This window comes from Pteropus vampyrus, unplaced genomic scaffold, assembly GCF_000151845.1.
Source record: "Pteropus vampyrus isolate Shadow unplaced genomic scaffold, Pvam_2.0 Scaffold86, whole genome shotgun sequence".
In the NCBI taxonomy this organism is placed as follows: Eukaryota; Metazoa; Chordata; class Mammalia; order Chiroptera; family Pteropodidae; genus Pteropus; species Pteropus vampyrus.
The window spans coordinates 4,844,436-4,865,010 of NW_011888867.1; the positions used below are offsets into that span (position 1 = coordinate 4,844,436).

Here is a 20,575-nt window from a genome sequence, read left to right on the forward strand (position 1 = left end):
CCCTTCAACACTCCCGAGTACCTGAAGTCGACCTTCTCCAAAACAGACTCCATCACCACGGGGACCGTCTCCACTGTCAAGTAAGATACGCCCCACCCCAGATGCCGGCCCAGAGCCAGGACTGGAGCCTCTGAGAGCCCCACTGCCCTGCCTTTGAAGCTCATGCCGTGGACACAACTCAACATCTTATGCACATCTACTATGCACCCACACCCATACACGCTCAGGTTCTCAAGCACATGCTTCCATACACCCGTGTGCACACACACGCATGTGCACACTTGTGCACACTTATTCCTCTGTCTACATGATCACATATTCCTGGACCTGCACACTACACACCTTCTGTGCATACACACATTCACACACTGGGTACCTCTGTGCACATGCTCCTCTGCTAACACACATACCACGGATTGCTGTCACCCCCATTTGCCTGTGATGGGCTTTCCCTGCCTACCACCGTGAAGGCCAAATGCAGGCCTGTGGTTGGCTGGGAAAGCCCTGCTCTGAGTTGGGGTTCTGGAGTCTAATCTGGTGGCTGTGGCTCCCAGGTCCAAAGCCTGGGCCATGGAGAGCACAGCAAGAGAAGGTAGGAGGCCGGGGTGGCAGTGGGCACACTCAGCACTAACCCTAGGCAACAATAAAATGGTTCTTCGCAGATCTCATGGGGCCAAGTGAGACCCTCCCCTCTGGACATGGGGCGCAGACCCGGGGGTGGATCTAGGGAGCTGTCCTCTGGCTGTGGGGGAGGCTTTTCCGACCACCCAGCTTCACTTGCGAGGCGCTACTCTTGTGCCTTCCCCTGGGGTCTTCCCTAGTGGTACCTGGTACCGCCCTCAGCCAGCAGCCTCCCGACTCCCAGTGTGTGAGGGTCCAGTCGCCAGTTTCCCAGGCTTCTGCTCGGTTGGACTCTAGGCCAGGCCCGTGCCCAAGGTAGAACCCTCCAGTCCTGCCAGCTCGAGACAGGTCTGCTTTTGCTAGAGCTAAGTCACTGATCCTGTGCCAGACTTCTACCAGAGGACTTTCAGACTCACCCCAGGTGCCTCCAAACGCCACAGAGTGAGGGAGAGAAGGACCAGGGCTTCAGGGCAGGGAGCTGCCCCCCAGACGCTCCTGGGGCGTGAGGCCACACCCCTGTCGGCTAATCGGCTGTGCCCTGTGTGTCTCTCGCCAGGAACGGATTGCCCACAGATAAACCAGCTGTCACCGAAGATGTAAACATTTACCAGAAATATATTGCCAGGTAGGCCCCTGGGGAGGAGACTGCCATGGAGAGAAGGTGGGGAGGGGGCTCTCAGGAATGCTTGAGGATGGTGGGACCATACATCCATCTGACCGCTAGTGCCAAGGTGCCTGCTGCCTCCCCATCCCCATGCACTCCTGTCCCCGAACTCCCCTGAGGGACCGCCCTCTACTCCATCTCAGAGGCCCCATTCCCTTGATGGGATCCCGGCCATGTGCCCTTAAGCTTGTGTCTCAGGCAGGATGGGTTTCCTGAAGGGACCTGGTGGCAGGGACAGGTGAGTGCATGGCCCTGCTCCACAGCTCAGACGAAGCCTTGGGTGGGTGCCAGCCACCGCGGAACCGTCCAGGATGGGAAGTGGACATGGCCTCAGTGTGCTCCCCCAGGCCAGGCCTTGGCCATCATCACCTAACTCCAGACTTGTCCTTTTACATCCTAAGGCAGCGAGATGGGCAGGTCAGGAATCTTCACCTCAACAGATTCCCCCCAGTCAGGCCCCTGGCTGCCAGCGCCTCATAGGGCAGCACATGGCAGGGGTCTTGCCCTGGCAGCTGTCTTTCTGCTGATCTTCCAGCTTCTTCCCATCCTTCTCTGCTGTTCGTCTCTGTCTTTTCAGCTTTGCTCCACTCTCTTTATTATTATTATTATTATTAGTGCCTCAGCAGATGGCCTTTTTGGCAGCTTCAGCTTAAATATTTATTTGCAAGTGGTTCTCCCCCTTACAAGGGGGTTTCCTCTTACTCTCACAGGCTCATGCCATCCTGGCTGGGCAGGAAGGCTGAGCCTGCCACCTTCTCCGCTGTTGTCATGGCGTGCTCTCCCTGGGGTGGCCGTCTCCAAGGCTGTGAACCACACCCTGAAGCATCAAGGCCTAGAGAAGGCACGGGGTTTTCTGGAAGGTGACAGTGGCCAGGCAGCTGGGGCTCCTGGCTGCAGAGCTGGCTGGAGAGCAAGCTCCCTGCCACGGGAAACCAAACAGATGCTGCGCTTTAAAAATTCATCACTCTGCACTGTTTCAAGTGTCAGGAATGCCCAAGACAGAAAGCCCTTTAACACCTCTGGGCAACAGAGCTCTGGGCTGACCCAGCCAGGGTCCCCCAGCACCTGGCCCAGTGCTGGTGGGGTGTGAGCGGGTGGGTGGCACCTGCACAAAAGGCAGTTGGGCCACCGTGGTGGTTCCTGCCCTCACCATTTCATCCCATCCCATCCCAGGTCTCTTCCCTGTCTCTGCTCTGACTTTTGGCTGGCCCCAGCTCCTTCTCCCCACCTTGGTGCCAGGCATTCTGTACCTCAGCTGGCACTCATTCCCAGGGCAGATGGACTCTCTGGGCCTATGGCCTGGGTCTGCAGTTCAGTGGCTCTGGGCTTCCTGATAGGCTCGATCACTTGTCCTGGCCGCCTCAGGCCTCTCTCTCTTCACCGCGGCAGACCATCTATGCCCCTCCACGGCCTCACACAGGGCTCAGGGCCCCCTGAACCCCAGCACGTGTCCCTGGGGCATGAGTACAGAATTCCTCGGCTGCTCAGGCCAAAGCCCCTGGAAGAGTCCTCCCCAGGCTGGCACCCAGAGAGACCTGAGCCTACCACTCCTCTCTGCAGGTTCTCAGGCAGTCAGCACTGTGGCCATATCCATTGCGCCTACCAGTACCGCGAGCACTACCACTGCCTTGACCCCGAGTGCAACTACCAGGTAATGTCCCTCGGGCACCCACCCTGCTCCCGCCCCTGCCTGCTGGCACAGCAGCAGAGGAGCCTCTCAGGAGTGAGATGGGTATTCCATTCTGCTCAGGCCACCTGAGCTTAACTCGGGCAGGCAGAAAAACTACCAGCCTGCCCACACTCCCAGATTCCTGCGCACAAGGCAGCTAGTAGGATCTGGAGCCATCTACACCCTGGTGATAATAATTCAGGTTCTCATTCATTGAGTCCACCATGCACCAAGGATGTGCCAGACAGCCTAGGTACCTTATCTAATAGATTCTTCCTAGTGTTCTTATGAGGATGGCATTACTGCCCCATTTTACAGATAATAACATCGAGGTTCGGATTGTTTGTCACTTTTTCCAAAACCAGTAGCTAGTGATTGCAAGGCTAGCGAGTGAGGAGTGTGGGCCATCTGCACAGTGTCCGCTCCCTCTCTCTGGCCAAGGAGCCCAGCTTGGCATATCCCACAGGCGGCACCGGGCAAAATGAGTTGTCACCATCAGAGCCCCTACCTTAAACATTTGGTTCAGGTCATCCTCTCTGCTCCCGGGCATGGCTCTTAGGAGCCTGCGGGGAGGGTTAGGGAAAGGTCTCTAGTTCTGGACCCTTTGGAATTGTTCTCGCTAAGGTCCAGCGCCCTGGCCTGGGGGCAGTCTGGGCTGCCTGGACCCCAAGCAGGGGTGTTTATAGGGAGACCCGAGAGCCCTGGGGCTGGCGCCTGGCCCTGGCGCCCCGGGCCTGTTGGAAGCTCAGGCTCCTGCCAACCTGGCCCTCTCCCGGCAGAGGTTCACGAGCAAGCAGGACGTGATTCGGCACTACAACATGCACAAGAAGCGGGACAACTCCTTGCAGCACGGCTTCATGCGCTTCAGCCCCCTGGACGACTGCAGCGTCTACTACCACGGCTGCCACCTCAATGGGAAGAGCACCCACTACCACTGCATGCAGGTGCCTCGCCCCGCCCCCCACCCCACCGCCAGGCAGGGCTGCCCTGGGAGCAGGGACCCTCCCGACAAGGGGTTCCCTTTCTCCCACCCCAGGACAAGGGCGACAGGCAGGTGGACAGTCCCGGGGGCTCGGGCTTGGGCAGTGGCTGGTGGGCCAGGGCGGGGCCTTCCCCATGGCCATACTTGGTGCGGGTGAAATTCAGTGAGCTGTTTATACAGACCGACATTTTTCAGGCTTTAATACCAAGAGCAGTATTGCAAATGGTTCCTGAGGAGGTTTTTGTTTAATTCTTTGTTTTAATGCCACGCAGAGTCTGGGCTTTTTCAAGGTGTCAGGTCCAAGGGGAGCAACTTTGGGTTGCAAATAGCAGCCACTGCGCCTCCCCCAGTATTTGTCAGGGTGTTGTTATGGCCTCTGTGAAACAACCTGGCCCAGGAGGGGAGGGGGACTCGCTTTCTGGGCTCTGAGATGGTGCAGACACTGGCACAGCCCAGCCTTCAAGAGTGTTCAGATTCCACTGGTTTTTACTCAATATGGCAACGTTGCCTGCCTTGGCCCAGCTGGGGTGGGTGGGGAGGGCCCTGTGCCAGGAAACAGCCACTAAGCAAGTCCTTGGGCTAAAGGTGACCACCAGGACGCAGGGTCCAGTCTTGCCTGCCCCTGGGGGCTTTAGAGGTGGAGCCACAGATTGGGACTCCACACCCACCTGCCGCAGATCTAGGCTCCCACACCTGTGCCGGGAGGCGTTTGGGGTCCCTGAAGACAACCTGACCCTCAGCGTGGGCAGGGCCAGGCCCTGGGGGCCTGAGAGGTTGTTAGAGGTTTTCTACTGAGGTTCCTAGGTAAACCTTCTCCGTGTCCCGAGCTAGATGTTGACAGGTGCAAAAGCTCCCCTGAGCGGGGAGGTCAGCGGCCTGAGGCCCCATGGCCCCGGCCGCACCCAGCAGAAGCCTCTCTGACCCCGGCCCAGGGGTGCCTGACCTCAGTTCCCCTGACCGCCATTCTGGTCCCTGCAGGTGGGCTGTAACAAGGTGTACACGAGCACATCGGACGTGATGACCCACGAGAACTTCCACAAGAAGAACACCCAGCTCATCAACGACGGCTTCCAGCGCTTCCGAGCCACTGAGGACTGTGGCACAGCCGACTGCCAGTTCTACGGGCAGAAGACCACACACTTCCACTGCAGGTAGCTGGAAGGCTGGCCGGGGAGGCTTCCTGTCCTGGGGGAGGGACGGACGTTAGGGAGCCAGGCCCAGGGGATGGCGCAGGGCCCTGCTTCCACAAGGGAGTAAGTAGGAATAGGAGTGGAGGGCTGCTCCGAGGCACCGCCTTAGCGTCCCGCGGTCCTCCATTAGAGGCCTGTCCCTCCTGGAGTCGTGGTGGGAGCGCAGCGGGGCCTCCTCCCGGCCCCGTGAGGCCCCATGACAGGCTCCCGATATCCCATCCAGGCGTCCCGGCTGCACATTCACCTTCAAGAACAAATGTGACATCGAGAAGCACAAGAGCTACCACATCAAGGACGACGCCTACGCCAAGGATGGCTTCAAGAAGTTCTACAAGTACGAGGAGTGCAAGTACGAGGGCTGCGTGTACAGCAAGGCCACCAACCACTTCCACTGCATCCGCGCCGGCTGCGGCTTCACCTTCACCTCCACCAGCCAGATGACTTCGCACAAGCGCAAGCACGAGCGCAGGCACATCCGCTCCTCGGGCGTGCTGGGGCTGCCACCCTCGCTGCTGGGCACCAAGGACACGGAGCACGAGGAGTCCAGCAACGACGACCTGGTGGACTTCTCTGCCCTGAGCAGCAAGAACTCCAGCCTCAGCGCCTCCCCCACCAGCCAGCAGTCCTCCGCCTCCCTGGCCACTGCCGCCGCTACTGCTGAGGCGGTGCCCAGTGCCACCAAGCCTCCCAACAGCAAGATCTCTGGGCTGCTGTCCCAGGGCCTGCCCGGCTCCATCCCCCTGGCCCTTGCCCTTTCCAACTCAGGCTTGCCCACCGCTGCACCCTATTTCCCCATCCTTCCGGGCCGCGGGAGCACCTCCCTGCCCGTGGGTGCCCCTGGCCTCATGGGTACCATGTCGTCTGGGGCAGCAGCCTCAGCAACACCTGACACGCCTGCTCTGGCCTCCTCCGGAGTTGGTGACTCCGCCCCCGTGGCTGCCACCTCTGTCCCAGTGCCCCCCGCCTCCATCATGGAGAGGATCTCTGCAAGCAAGGGCCTCATCTCGCCCATGATGGCCAGGCTGGCCGCAGCCGCCCTCAAGCCCTCTGCCACCTTTGACCCAGGTGAGCAGGCCGGGCCCTGCCCAGGAAGCAAGCACCTCACAGACGCAGGGAGCTCGCTGGCCTCAGGTTGCGGAGCACAGTCGGGGGATGTTTGGCAGAGGCCTCTTTCTGCTCCCTGCCCCCGCGTCCCTGGTCCCCCCACTGCCCCTCTCTGCCTTGTCTCTGCCTCCATCTTGCTCACTTCCTATCTGCGGCTCCTCATCCTCACTTGCCCCCACCCCCGGCAGCTCTTGCTTCAGGCTCACTCGTGAAGTGGGGGCAATAATTTTGGTCTCAGGGGGCGCCTAGGCATCCCAGGGCAACCGCCAGCTGCCCCCGTCCTGGCCTTCTCACCCTGCCGCTTTACAAGTCCCGCCCCTGATGGGAACAGTCCCAGAGCCCCAGTCTTCCCTAGGGCCTCCTCCAGGCGACCTGGAGGGGACACGAGTTCAGCCCAGTGGCAGGTGGCTGCACTTCAGGGACACTCAGGGAGATTCACGCCTGGCCAACCCCTCAAGTCTGAGGATGCCTGTCCCAGGCTCTCCCTCCCAGTCCGCCCTGTCCAGTAGAACTTTCTGCAACAACGAAACGTTGTTTCTGCACTGTCACGTGTGGCTGGTGAGTGCTTGAATGTGGCTAGTGCGACTGAGGAACTGCATTCAGGTGGAATTCCTTTAATTTCAGCCACACCAGTGGCTGTCGCCTGGAAGCCGTGGAGCCAGTCCATCTCTCCCGCTGGCTCACTGAGGGGTCATCCTCCTTTCTCAACTTTTCTGCTCTTTTAGTATTTTCCTGCTCTTTTTCTCTGGAACGCCTTGGCTCTTCTGTTTACCTCGCTCCTCTCCCTCTGTTTCCCCCACCTCTGGGTAATTAGCATTAGTCGAATCCTTGAGAAGAGTGAGCTCAGGTCTGGGATGCGGCTCACTTCATTCATTCATTCGACAACCGCTGGTGCTTGCTGAGGGCAGCTCGCTGCGTGCTTACTGAGGGCCAGGCACCCATCTGGTGCTGGGGACGTGGCAGGGAAGAAGACAGACAGAAGTCCTGCCTTGTGGAGCTATGGGAACAGTGCGGGCATAGTCTGTTCCTGGGCACATAGCTAGAAGGTGGCGAAGTTGAGACTTGGACCTCAGCAGTCTGGCTCCTGAGCCCATGCGCCCTGCTTTGCTGCGAGACTGTCTCGAGACCAGCCAAGACTGAGGGTCCCCGTGGCCCAGACCTCCCAGAGGGCCGCTAGCACTTGGCAGGGGTCTGGGCCCTGTCTCCCTGGGGACTTTGGGCAAGTGACTTTGGTGAGCTGCTGGAATGCGGACACTCTGATTCTGAAAACTGTCGTGTCCCCAGTGGGACGCTCCTGTCAGCTGGCAGCTCGGAGTGACCCAACCTTCCGTTCCTGGGAGGAACAGAGGGGACTGCCCAGGGCCACGCCCCTCTGGCCAGGTGCCTGCACGCTGGGGTGGGGCCCCGCAGAGCCACACTGGGCTCGGTGGCCAGACTGTCAAGTACTTTCTTTTCATTAGAAAAATCGCCTTCCCCCAAAAGAAAGGTCAAGCAAAGAGAAAGGGGGCTCATTTTCCTTTATTTTTTAATAAAATGCCACTTGCCGTCTGTGAAGCAGCTCTCTGTCAGCTGCAGCGCCTGGGGGCAGATTAATATTTCAGTCACTTGGGGATTATGGAGAAAGGCTCAGTGGACATGTTCCTGTCAGCAACTTCTTTTGCCCCTACTCTGCTTGGCCTCCCGAATCCTCTGCCCGCCCGACTCCAGCCTTTCCCCCGACGCCCACACCCCAACAGCTCCCACCGCCCCGGCCCAGCCCTGCCAGCCGGGGTGGGCCTCGTAGCCTTGCCCTGGACAGCTTGACGGGCGAGGTCACGTAGTTTGAACCACTCTGATTGGCTGTCAGCTTCCATAGCCCTGACCCAGCAGATGCCCCTCCTAGGCATGCTCAGTGGAAGGCAGGGCCGTCGCCCCGGCAACAGTGGGACAGGGACCTGCGGAGGGGGCGCAGCTCCCAGTCTAGATCTGCCACTTTCCCTCAGCGTTAACAGAGTCTTTAATAAAAGCCTAAGCGGCAGCCCCACAAATTGACTGTGACAGTTGGTGGAGAAAATGAAGGGCCCCCACCCCTGTCCCAACCCCCTCCCCAGCCTCTCGCCCTTCTCCTCCAGGAAGCCCTGAGCCTGGACAACTTTGACATAATTTTGCAATAATTATCACTTGAAGAATTGCCACACAGGGGTAAGCGTCACAAGCGATCCCGTCAGTGGGGAGAATCGCTGACCAGCCGTCAGGGCTCCCCAAGGGCCCCAGCCCACCCGGCCTTCTGCTCTTTCTCCCAGAGGTCCTGGTTTATGCCCATGTGAAGCCCTCAGCCCCTCTAACACCATCTTCCCTCCCCTCCCCTGTAGGAAATGGGCAGCAGGCCACCCCCACCAGGTTCCCCCCAGCCCCGGTGAAGCAGGAGCCCGGTGAGAATGCTGGCACCCCAGGTTCCCACGAGGCCTCCCAGGACCGCAGTTTAGACCTGACTGTGAAGGAGCCCAGGTGAGGCGAGGCAGCGGTCTCCCAGGTCTGCCCCCCTGCAGGAGGCTCAGGGTACTGCACCCTCCGAGCCAGACCCCAACAGGGGCCAGGGGCCAAGCCCTCCCGGAAGGGGTCGTCCCCCTGCCCCGGTAGATGTAGCAGGCGGGCTGGAGCCCCAGGGCCGGGCTGGGAGGGGTGAGGCTCTGGGCTCAGTCCTACGTATGTCTGAGCTAAAGCCCCTTGGTTTGTGTGTTCCAGTAATGAATCAAATGGCCACGCAGTCCCGGCAAATTCATCTCTTTTATCCTCGCTTATGAATAAGGTAAGAACCATCCATCACACGCCTCCCATTCCCCCACCCAGAGAAATTAAAGCTGTGCTGGGGGGTGGGGGGATGTGTTTGTTTTTTAATGTTTTGCCTCTAATAAGATGAGTTTGTACCATTTAAATTTTGAGGCCATTTTTCATCGGATATAATTTCAGAGCCACTGCTTACAAATTAATTTAATGAACTGGCTGAAGAAATATATTCTAGCCTCTGACACCCTTTTTTTCCCTTCAGATGGAGGGCTCCAAAAGCTTTTCCAAAGCCCTCTAACTTCTTTCGCTTTTAGTTATTAATTTTATTTATTTATTTTATATATTTTGTTTGTTTAAAAGGGGGTGGGTGAGGGGGGACCAAAGTGGGAGCAAAGCATCAATTTCCACTTTTCGGGGTGAGTAATGGTCTCGGACGCCTTCCGCAGAGGTCGCTCCGGAATATTTATTTTAAATAATGCAGGGTCTTTGTAAATTATACATCATCTCAAATATATTTTCCTCCTTCACATGATAAATTTGACTACAGCAAGATTAATTTGGTTACTGTACACAAGTGACTGTTGCGGAGGGAGCTGGTCCTGGGCCAGACCCCATGGGGTTGGGGACCTGGCTGAGCCCTCGGCAGGGCAGGAGCCCGCCACTCCCCTCTGCCCCGGCAACCACCCCATGCCTCTTTCTTCCCTCCTTTGCCTGCTTGCTCTCGTGCTCTCCTTCCCCAGTCTTGGGACACTGCTCGTGGCACCCCCAGTCCCTTCCTGTCAGAGTCCCACACCCGCTCCAGTCAAGCCTTCACAAGGGCTTCCCCTCCCGGCTCCCCTCCTCGCCCAGCAGCATTCAGCTGTCTCGCTCTCACCCCGCGAGCCTCCCTCCCTCCCTCCCTCCCTCTCTGCTCCTCCTTTGTGTGCCTTCTCTTGTTCTCAAGGAATTTGTAGGGGTTCCCCCCACCCCTCCTCCTCCTGTACTCCTTTTGAAAATCTGGCAGGAAAATAACCAGGGAGCCACAAAGTCTGGGGAAAGCTGGGCAGGAGTGTGTGCCCCGAGTCTCGGCCTCAGCTTGAGTGATGGCTCCTAGCAGCAAGGGGCTTGTGTGCGGGAGCCCTGGCATCTCCACAGGGCCGGAGCAGCGTCCATTCAGAGACGGCTCTTCCATAGCCAGAGCCACGCGGGCTGGGCCTCCTCTCCTGTGCTGCCTCTCCAGCACTGCCGCCGTGCTCTGTTCGGTTGTGAGAGGCCCGAGTGGCTCAGAGCTGCTGCTATTCCCAGGGTAGCCAGTCCTGTGTCCTGAGGTCTCCCAGCCCCAAGCACAGCCCCTGTTCTCCTCACAGATGTCTCAGGGCAACCCCAACCTCGGCAGCCTGTTGAACATCAAGACGGAAGCGGAGGGGAGCCCCGCCGTGGAGTCCTCGCCCTTCTTGGGCAAGGCCGCGAAGGCGCTGGTCCAGGAAAAGCTGTCGGAGCCCTGGAAGGTGTACCTTCGCAGGTGAGCGGCTCATCGGGAGAGCAAAGGGGAGGGAGGAGCCATGCCCATCCGTCCTAGTGGCCAGCACCCGGCCCTACCACACATCCCGGCCTCGACAGAGCTCCAGGGTCTCCTCTAACCCGCTGGCTCCTCTGGCCAGGTTTGGTACCAAGGACTTCTGCGATGCCCAGTGTGACTTCCTTCACAAGGCCCACTTCCACTGCGTGGTGGAGGAGTGCGGCGCACTTTTCAGCACCCTGGACGGGGCCATCAAGCATGCCAAGTGAGTTGGGGTCCCTGGAGGGGGCCCATTTAAACCCAGCCCCATTTATCCCAACCTGGCTCTGGGCTGAGCGGGGCTGGACGCTTCACAGGCCTCTTGCTGCCTTCCATGAAAGACCTGTGTGTCGTTCCCACCAGACTTCAGAAGCTGAGCTGGCTTCTTCTCAGAAGGTGCTGTCTGACTGAAGGCAGGCTTCCCCATCCCCCATCTGCTCCGCCACCAGCCAGGTCTTCTGAGCTCACCCAGGCCCAGTGCAGCCATCAGCCCACCACAGATGCTCCCTGCAGAGCCAGCTGGAGACAGCTAACTGTGACCCAGGCAGGGACCCTCAGTGAAGGCCTTTTCCAGCTAAAATACTGTATTTGTAGATTCTCTTTAACCTAAAAATAATGAAATTAATTTGTAAAATCCAAGGAGCTGAAATGTGGCAAGCCAAGCCACGTATTATAATTGAACCCAGAACTTGCGAACATTTAAATCAGATCTTCACTGCTCCCTAAACCCCGGATCGGGCTCTCTCACTGTTGGGCAGCCTTAGCTGCTAGTCTGCAAAGAACCGATTCTGAATACTGAGATCTATCTTTAAATTCCAGAGCAGGTTCTAAAAGGATGGGCTTTGTGATCCAGAGCCTGCTGTCCTCGAGAGCCCCCTTTGTGTAGGGAGGATAGGGACAGACACATCAGGAAGGTCATAAGTAGGATGGCATAGTTAGGGCTGAGCCAGGAGTCCAAGTTCAAGACTGGAGGACGCGATTTGCTTTCAGCCCTTCTCGCCTAGTGGGATCGTGCCTAGCACTGGCGACGAGAAGGGGACACTGGGTCCCTAGGCTTCTGAGGCAGACAGGCAGGGCCCACCACCCCCAGGCATGCCCAGCGAGGAATGGCTGACCTGCTCAGGGCCTTCTCCACAGCCCACCTGAGACGCCCTCTCCTGCCTCTTGCAGCTTCCACTTCCGGACGGAGGGAGGAGCAGTGAAAGGAAACACAGAGGCTTCCTTCCCAGCCTCAGCTGCTGAGACCAAACCTTCTTTGGCCCCCGCATCCCCTCCGGCGCCTCCTGTCACCACAGCCACGGTTTCCTCTCTGGAGGGGCCCACTCCCGGCCCGGCCGCCGTGCCCTCTACCCCAACCCTGCTCGCCTGGAAGCAGCTGGCTTCCACCATACCCCAGATGCCTCAGATTCCAGCGTCAGTGCCTCACCTGCCCACTTCGCCCTTGGCAACGACTTCTCTAGAAAACGCCAAGCCCCAGGTCAAACCCGGATTCCTCCAGTTCCAGGAGAAGTGAGTCCTTCGATGAGCCGGGAGTCCTGTGTGTCCCCCGTGTGTCTCAGGAGTAGGTGCTAGCGAGGGCAGCCGAGGAGGCCCTGCTCCTCAGCCTGCAGTTAGCCCTGGCTGTCCTCAGGCTCTCTGGGACACGTTCATCAGGCGATATCCTAACCAAAGATGCTGCTGCTCTGACCTCGCTGCCCGTTCCTGGAGTAGGTGGCCAGGCTTGGTGGGGGTGCGGAGATGGTGCTGGTAGTGTCCACTACTCCAGAGCACTAGTGAAAGCGCTGCAAGATCCCAACTTAGGCGGGCTGGGAATGGTGGTCCTCGCTCCTCGAGGAAGGCTGCATCTCCCTCCAGGCCTCCTTGTTGGTCTCTTCTGTGGCTGAGTCTCTGCAGGGCAAGCGAGGTCATGGATTGGGGGTGAAGGGAGTAGGTCCTCCTCCAGGCCCATACCCACCGGCACAGTGGTCTGAGCTCTTGGGTGGAAGGGACCCTCCTCACTGGATGGTGGTGGCTACTTGCGGCGAGAACGGTGACTCTGTATCATTATGTATGCGGCTTCCTGTTCTCAATAAAAGTAATAAATTGGATGTGAACACACACCACCTGAGTGGCAGCTGTCCTCCCTCTCTGAGCACCTGGGGCTGGGCCCATAGCATGGAAGGGGACCTGTGCTCCTCTCCATCCCTCTCCCAGCTTCTCTTCCTCCATTCGCCTCCCCAAAGTGGCAGCCCTTTTAGTTTCCCAGACGGGTCAGAGTTCCCACCCGGGGTCAGTCGAGGGGGTCAGCCGCGTTGTCAACTGGGGCAGAGGCTGGACACAGCTTCCTCCCTGCCTGCCTGCAGCCTTGGAGTGGAGTTCTGCCACTCGCAGGGCAGGCCAGCCCTGAGGGCTCAGCCCAGCATTCTTCCCGCCCCCGCCAGCCCCGCTGCTCAGCTGGCTTATAAGGTTCTCTGAGTGGGCGGGTGCCCCAAGCCCCGAGCTGACCCTGAGAGCCCCAGCAGTTGTGAGCTTCAGCAGGACCTGACGCCAGGGACACATTCCCACTGGCCGAGTACCCATGGGTAGCAACGCTTTCTGGCGGGGCTGCCCACTCATCTGCACCCTGTCAGTCAGCTCCATCCAGGGCGGTGCCCGTGGCATGCCAGCCGGGCCCTCACTGGCATCCCGCCAGGGCTGGCAGCACCATCCCTCATTTTCATATCCAAGAAGTTATTGCAACCATCCTTATCTATAATCCTGGTGTGGCCATGGAAACTACATGTCCCAGCGTGCAATGCTCTGGGCAGCCTTCATACTGTAATCCCTTATGCACCATCAGACCTCCAAAAAGAAGGTAGCAGTGCATGCTGGGATCTGTAGTCTCCTTGGGCTGAAACATCCTGTTGAGCAGGAGGGCAGCCCAGGGGCCATTCCTCTTGATTGCAGCACCAGGGACTGGGAGCAGAACCCCAACACAAGTAAATGTCAGCACGTCGGCGGGCGGGGCACCGGGAATGCCAATGACCTGGGCTATGGTTTCATTCCAGCGATCCTTGCCTCGCGACGGACTGCAAGTATGCCAACAAGTTCCACTTCCACTGTCTCTTTGGGAACTGCAAGTACGTCTGCAAAACCTCAGGCAAGGCCGAGTCCCACTGCCTGGACCACATCAACCCCAACAACAACTTGGTGAACGTGCGAGACCAGTTTGCTTACTACTCCCTGCAGTGTCTCTGTCCCAACCAGGTCAGCGTGGGGGCAGGGGCAGGGGGGTGCAGGGGACAGGGAGGTATAGGACCCAGTACTAGCTCCTCCTGGCAGAAATTCCATTTCTCATGTCCTTTTTGAACCGGCCTCCTCCAGACTCTGGAAGGACGCTTTCTGCCCCTGGGCCCTAGAGGCCCCTGGGCAGGGGTTCAGATTGGTACTCAGTTGGTGAAGTCTATCATTTCGTCCTAACCCTCAGTGGTGACTATATGCTGAGCAGACACTGTGCTCTTGGCATCATTCTGCCTCCTGGAACTAGCTATGCTCCCTTTCCCCAGAGGCCTAGATTTTAAAATAAACCCATTGGATAGATAAAGAGATTGAACTATCCATGCCCCAGACAGGAAGGCAGATCAGATTCCATAAAGGCCCGCTCCCTTCATGGTGAGCACGTTGAAGAGTATGAGCCTAGATCTGTTACAGAGAAGAGTGTGAGGCTCGATTAGTGATGTCTGCCTCGGTTGGGGCATACAGAGAAGAGAGCTAGGATAGATTAGTGATGCCTGCACTGGATGTGGGACTAGAGAGGGATGGCAGCAATACCAGGTAGGATGTTTTAGTCAAATGACAAAAGGGGCATGCTGCTTTTTAACATGCGAAAGATACCCGATTACGTTTTCTGATCCTGAGCACAGAACACATGTACAAGGGGCCCACCTCATCCCGGAGGCCTGGGGCAGGTGGAAGCTCACAGAAGTCACCTGCCTGGTCCTGACCCTCTTGTCCCTCCCTGCAGCACTGCGAGTTCCGGATGCGCGGGCACTACCACTGTCTCCGGGCCGGCTGCTACTTTGTGACCAACATCACCACCAAGCTGCCATGGCACATAAAGAAGCATGAGAAGGCGGAGCGGCGGGCAGCCAACGGATTCAAGTACTTCACCAAGCGCGAGGAGTGCGGCCGACTAGGTACCGACAGTCAGGGCCGGGGGCGGGGACTTGTAGCAGGTAGCAGGGCTGTGGCTTTAGCCCCTGAGGCCCTTGTGACCTGAGTCATCTCTCTTGGCATCTACCTCCTGCCCCTGCACATCAGGCTCCATGTGTTGTCGAAAATGTCACAGAGATCACAGGCCAGGCATTGTCAAACTGGGAAAACAGCCAAAACCCAAGAGCCCACAAAAAGGGGTATGGGAGACTCGGAGCACTGCACCCACCCCAGAGAAAATGCCTGGGCCCTCGCTGGGCGGCCAGGCCTGGACCTGGTTCTCTTTCCTTTCCAAGCAGGCTTTCCGGTGAGTGTTAGGGCCTCTGGAAGTTCCCCGTCTGGGAATCTCTTTCCGTAACTTTAGCTACGGGGGTTTTGGACATTCATTCACTCATTTAGCAAACAGCTGTGTGCCGAGTTCTGCGCTATTGCAGGAGGTCACGGGGGTGGCAGTGGCGGCAACTAAGGTTTTCTTGGCGACTTCTGTGGCAAGCACTGTGCTCAGTGCTGAGGACCTGGTGGGAGAAACAAGTACATTGTAGGCTCAGCCCAAAGCTCTGTCACTTGGGGTGACCCATTAGAAGGTGGGCATGGAGCTGGGAAGAGAAGGCCACAGATGGCCCCAAGCTTGGCAGCAGATGCCTGAATTAACTCTGCTGCTGAGAGCTGGGCCCCCGGCAGGGAAGCTGCCCCCCAAGTCCCAGAACAGAGCCTCCCCGAGCTCGCTCTGGGGATGCCTATGGAGAGGGGGCTCTAGGACCAGCAGGCAGAGGGCAGAGCCGACCCTCCTGCCTCAGGATGGAGACGCTTCTTCACAGGCCTGCAGATGTGGGGCAGGAATATGCCCAAGAATGGACCAGAGACCAGAGGGCAGGTGGGAGCCGGGCAAGCTGGGCCGAGAAACGTGCGCTGCAGGCAAGCCCTGTTGTGGTGGCCATGGCAGCAGGGTCTTGGGGGAGCAGAGGTGGGGCCACCGCCTACTGCAGACTGGCCTTTCCTTAGGGGAAGGGTGAGATGCTCAAAGTCAACTGCCAGAAAAGAAAGGAAACAAACCTTTCCTTCAAGTATTAATTCGAAAAGAATTCATGGCTTGGGAGAGGGCTGGTTACCATGGCAACAGATGTCAACACTCGGTGGCCTATGCTGTTCCTGGGCTCAGTTTACAGGTGTCAGAGTATTCTGTAGTTGCTGTTATTTACTCAACTTTGGGTGTTTTTGGTGGTACCCGGGGCCAAACAAAGCTGGGGGATGATATAAGACACCTGGCCAGCTCAGGTGCCATGGCAACGGACAGGCCTTCACCTGCCCTTTGCTGATACTGTTTCAATCCTGCCTGTTCTGTTTGTTCTCAGTCCAGAGCAGAGTAGAGGTGGGAGGGGGCAGGGCAGAGGGCCAGCAGGCCTGCGGCCACCCGAACAAGGTCTGAGGGCAGGCAGCACCCCAGGCTCTCCAGAGGAGATGTGGCAACAGGTGGCTTGCTGGGAAGTGGTTGACGCCGTGGACAGATCATTAGGGTACCTTGCCCTGGATCCCCTGGAGCTTTCAGTGTTTAGGGTCGGGGATAGGGGCCAGCCTGCCATTGTCACATGCCTCTCTGTTAGGCCAGAGGGGAGGCCCAAGCTTTGGGCAGCCAGGTGGCCTAGGACTTCCTGCGGGTGGGGTGGGATACAAGTCCTCCTCATAGGAATGCCATCACAAGGGAAGTGCCCTTTCCCCAGCTGCCATCTGCCTGGTTGGCCACATTTCCCCCTGCCCAGAACAGTGCCCTGAGTTCTGGCCGGCTTGGGGAAGCTCACGCCGAGTGGACTGTGTCCACAGGCTGCAAGTACAACCAAGTGAACAGCCACTTCCACTGCATCCGGGAGGGCTGCCAGTTCTCCTTCCTCCTCAAGCACCAGATGACCTCCCACGCCCGGAAGCACATGCGGAGGATGCTGGGGAAGAACTTCGATCGTGTGCCCCCCTCCCAGGTGAGAGCCCAGCCCCGCCAGGCCATGCCCTCTCCAACCCAGTGTGGCAAGGGGGCATCACCCACGTCCCACTCTTCCAGGTGGTGGGCCATGCCACCCACCCAAAGCGACATTCTGCCCCCTGTGGGCAGTGCGGCCCCCAGCCCAGCTTCCTCAGGGACCCCTGCTTCTTTTCAGGGTCCCCCGAGCCTGATGGACACTGAGACAGACGAGTACATGGATTACACTGGCTGCAGCCCGGGCGCTGTGTCCTCTGAGTCGTCCACCATGGACCGAAGCTGCTCCAGCACCCCTGTGGGGAACGAGAGCACCGCAGCAGGTGAGCTGCAGCCAGGGGCCAGGGGACAGTGCGTGAGCGGCAGGCCAGGAAGGGACAGTGGGGGCCTGGGACCTTCTAGCCTGGGTCGGGCCCCTCCTCCCAAGGCCCAGCACTGCTCAGTCCCTCTTAGGACAGGAGGTTCACGGTCAGTTGTCCTCAAAGGAAGACAGGCCAGCGTGCAGCAGGCCCAGCTGGTCGGGGACATGGGTCATTGAAGTCACCTCCTGCCATCCTGCCCTCCTCCCCAGCATTCTGCCCTTGGTTTCAGCTTCCAGGAGAGGACCCAGGCTTGTCCTCCCTGAAAGCGACAGAATAAAGCAGCACAGGCCCCAGCCAGAGGAGCCCGCGCGTGAGAGGGGCTTAGGCAGGCGGCCCGCCCTCCCCAGCCCTGGCACCTCTTCTGGCCCTTCTGCCATTGCCCCAGCATGGTCCTTGGGCCCCAGAGCAGGGTCCCACCGGGCTGGGCTCCACTGCAGGCCCCCGCCGAGCCCTCCACGACCTCCCCCTGCACGGCCTCCCCCTCCCATTCTCGCTCTCCTGCCACCTCCTCCCCGCTCTTCTTCGTGGCACCTCTGCCTCATCTGTCCACGTGTTTTCATGTCATACTTGCTTCTGCCATTGGGTTTCTCATTTTGGTTCTTTTTTGTTTGTTTCTTCTTTTTTTTTTTTTTTTCTGCTTTTCTCCACCCTCTCCAGGCTGCCCGGCTCCTCCTCCTCCTCCTCTTCCTCCTCCTGCTGCCGCTGGTGACGAGGCTGCCTGCGTGGCTCCGCAGCCCCCACTGACCCCATCCTTCTCACCGGCTGTGCTCCGGGCGCCCCTCCCCTCTCTCCCATGCCTCTTTTCTCCGCCCTGTCTCTCATACTCTCTGCTCAGTGCCACTCTCGGAGCCACCCGGGGCCTGGCCCACCCCATCAGCAGCCCGCCCAGCTTCCCGCCCGCCACTGCCACTCCAACTCCAGTAAAAAGTGACGTCCCCCTAGTTCAGGATGCTGCAGGTAACTCGCACACGCCTTCTCACCAGTGCTTACTGTCCTAGGCGACCCTCAAAGCCGTGGTCCAGGACCTGACCCTTTTCCGTGGCCTGCCGGGCCAAGGACAAGGCCCCCCAGTGTCCCTCACAGCCCAGCACCCTCGAGACCAGAGAGCCTGGTCTGTTTCCAGGTCTGCTCCTCTCAGCTCCTGCTCAGCACTGGGCAGGCCAGAATGTCTCCGCCAGGGTTCCCTGGGGTTTACCCCCTCTCGGCACCTGGCCAGAACCCCAAGATGGGGGTGCCTGCCCCAGCCCTGGGTTCCTGTGGCCTCTGCTCTCGGGGTTTCACTGGGACCGACACAAAGGATGGGCGGAGGCTGCTCTTGGGAGGGTTGCTGCTGCCCGGGACTCGCTCAGCTTGCAGAGTCCTGACAGCAGCCTGAACCCTCACTCCTGGAGCCAGGCAGGAAAGGGACGCTCTGTGGCCCAGGGCCTGAGAAGTGCTCAGTGGCCAAGGCGCCTCCCGGCCTGCCCTCTGCGCGGATGGGACCTGCCCTCCTGTCCCGCGGTGTCCCTCCTTACACGTCAGCCGGCTTTGCCTCTCCATCCCCTGGTCCTTGCCTCACATTCTGCCTGGGGTGCCAGGCACGGTGCTAGGCCCAGGGCCATGGCAGAGAGCAGGGGAGGGGGTCCCCCCCCGGTGGAATTCAGACCATGGAAAGCTGTCACTGGCATTAACCAGACATAGCTCTGTGACCTTAGACCTGAAGCAGCCACTCCTCACCCACCTGTATCTCTGGGCCCCAGACCCTCCCTTGTCCCCTGCCGGGGACCCCCACCCCATTGCAGCCCTTGGTTTTTCTTCACCTGCTAAAGGTGGGTGACTGGGTTTGTTCCCCAAATGGACAGCACAGCAGGGTGCTACCATGGAGGCCGGTATTCTAGGCAGGTTCGGGGGTGCTGAGCTGGTCAGCCTCATGGGAAGGGCTGGAGGACGCCTACTCCCGCTCTGGGTAGGGTTAGGCCTGAGGGCTTCTCTGTTGTTTTCAGGGCGTGGGGCAGAGAGTGCCAGGACCACCGCCCCTCCCCCAGCTGACCGCAGCCCTAGGGGCTGGTCTCCCCTCATCCTGTAGGGGCTACAGTGGCTCCCAGAAAGGGGAGTGACAAAAGCACAACCACACAGTTGACCAGGCGGCCCTGCCAATGCGGGAACGTCCTGAGTCCAGAGAAGCAGCCGAGGCCAGGAGGGGGGGCACAGATAGGTCCCCACCCACTACCTGAGCCCCTGTGCCAGTCTCAGCCTCACAGCGGAGCTGCCGTCTTCGCTTATGGGGACAGAAAACCCCCACAAGACCTTAAGGAGCCTTCTGGTACCAAGGAGAAGATGGTGCTCCCCAGGGCAGGGAGTTACAGCACCAAACAGCCCCAGGGCGTTTGGCATCCCCACTGCACGAGCAGGCTGGTCCCCGTGCAGACGGGTGGGCCACCAGGGAAACTGGTTAGTGGGCGGGAAAAGGAGTCGGCCTGTCCCTCATTACAGGCTGGCGTGTGATGGCATCCTGGCCCGCGTCCAACTTGGGTAATTACACTCTGCCGACCTAGATTCCCCCTTCAGCTTCAATTAGCGCCAGGACGTGTCCTCACTTCCCACCCAAACTGGTCAGGAAGCAGCCACCACATCCCCCAGAGCTGCTCGCTCTGCCACCCCGGCAGACGGCTGTGCGGTCATCCCACAGACATGCATGATGCGAGGGGAAGCCTGGGGCTCCCGGGCTATTCTGGGGGGAGGAGGTAGGTAGTAGGAGAGACCCCCCAGAGGCACAGGAAGATGAGTTATCCCTGAATACCGCCCTCTGACCAGATTTGGGGACCCTGTGTGGGTGGGGTCCTGGGAATGGTGCCCACAGGGCCACTAACCTCCCCTGCCCCTCCCCAGGGAACACCATATCCCTGCCGACAGCCTCGGGCGCCAAAAAGCGCTTCTGGATCATTGAGGACATGTCACCGTTTGGGAAGCGGCGCAAGACGGCCTCCTCCCGCAAGATGCTGGACGAGGGCATGATGCTGGAGGGCTTCCGGCGCTTTGACCTCTACGAGGACTGCAAGGACGCGGCCTGCCAGTTCTCGCTCAAGGTCACCCACTACCACTGCACGCGTGAGAACTGCGGCTACAAGTTCTGCGGGCGCACGCACATGTACAAGCACGCGCAGCACCACGACCGCGTGGACAACCTCGTGCTGGACGACTTCAAGCGCTTCAAGGCCTCGCTCAGCTGCCACTTCGCCGACTGCCCCTTCTCGGGCACGAGCACGCACTTCCACTGCCTCCGCTGCCGCTTCCGCTGCACGGACAGCACCAAGGTCACGGCGCACCGCAAGCACCACGGCAAGCAGGACGTGATCAGCGCGGCCGGCTTCTGCCAGTTCAGCTCGAGCGCCGACTGCGCCGTGCCCGACTGCAAGTACAAGCTCAAGTGCTCGCACTTCCACTGCACCTACCCAGGCTGCCGCCACACGGTCGTGGGCATGTCGCAGATGGACTCGCACAAGCGCAAGCACGAGAAGCAGGAGCGCGGTGAGCCCGGCGCCGAGGGCCCCGGCCCCGGCCCGGC

At 59.4% G+C, this 20,575-nt stretch overlaps 2 protein-coding genes across 2 annotated transcripts in view; both read left to right on the top strand.

The window, feature by feature from the left end:
- CASZ1 (castor zinc finger 1) overlaps window positions 1-12,621 on the top strand; it is a 144,884-nt gene extending 132,263 nt beyond the window's left edge. The window contains exons 7-16 of the mRNA XM_011363568.2: window positions 1,178-1,246; window positions 2,846-2,936; window positions 3,734-3,898; window positions 4,915-5,087; window positions 5,350-6,191; window positions 8,582-8,717; window positions 8,955-9,018; window positions 10,343-10,497; window positions 10,637-10,759; window positions 11,704-12,621. Of these exons, the coding sequence (XP_011361870.1) occupies window positions 1,178-1,246; window positions 2,846-2,936; window positions 3,734-3,898; window positions 4,915-5,087; window positions 5,350-6,191; window positions 8,582-8,717; window positions 8,955-9,018; window positions 10,343-10,497; window positions 10,637-10,759; window positions 11,704-12,046 (2,161 nt within the window). The 3' untranslated portion in view covers window positions 12,047-12,621. The remainder of the gene's footprint in view (window positions 1-1,177; window positions 1,247-2,845; window positions 2,937-3,733; window positions 3,899-4,914; window positions 5,088-5,349; window positions 6,192-8,581; window positions 8,718-8,954; window positions 9,019-10,342; window positions 10,498-10,636; window positions 10,760-11,703) is intronic.
- Window positions 12,622-13,090: 469 nt separating this feature from the next.
- Window positions 13,091-20,575, top strand: part of LOC111742103 (zinc finger protein castor homolog 1-like) — a 10,968-nt gene continuing 3,483 nt past the window's right edge. Inside the window, exons 1-7 of the mRNA XM_023532660.1 lie at window positions 13,091-13,137; window positions 13,560-13,758; window positions 14,516-14,687; window positions 15,003-15,010; window positions 16,461-16,673; window positions 16,851-16,992; window positions 19,900-20,573. Coding sequence (XP_023388428.1) covers window positions 13,091-13,137; window positions 13,560-13,758; window positions 14,516-14,687; window positions 15,003-15,010; window positions 16,461-16,673; window positions 16,851-16,992; window positions 19,900-20,573 — 1,455 coding nt within the window. The remainder of the gene's footprint in view (window positions 13,138-13,559; window positions 13,759-14,515; window positions 14,688-15,002; window positions 15,011-16,460; window positions 16,674-16,850; window positions 16,993-19,899; window positions 20,574-20,575) is intronic.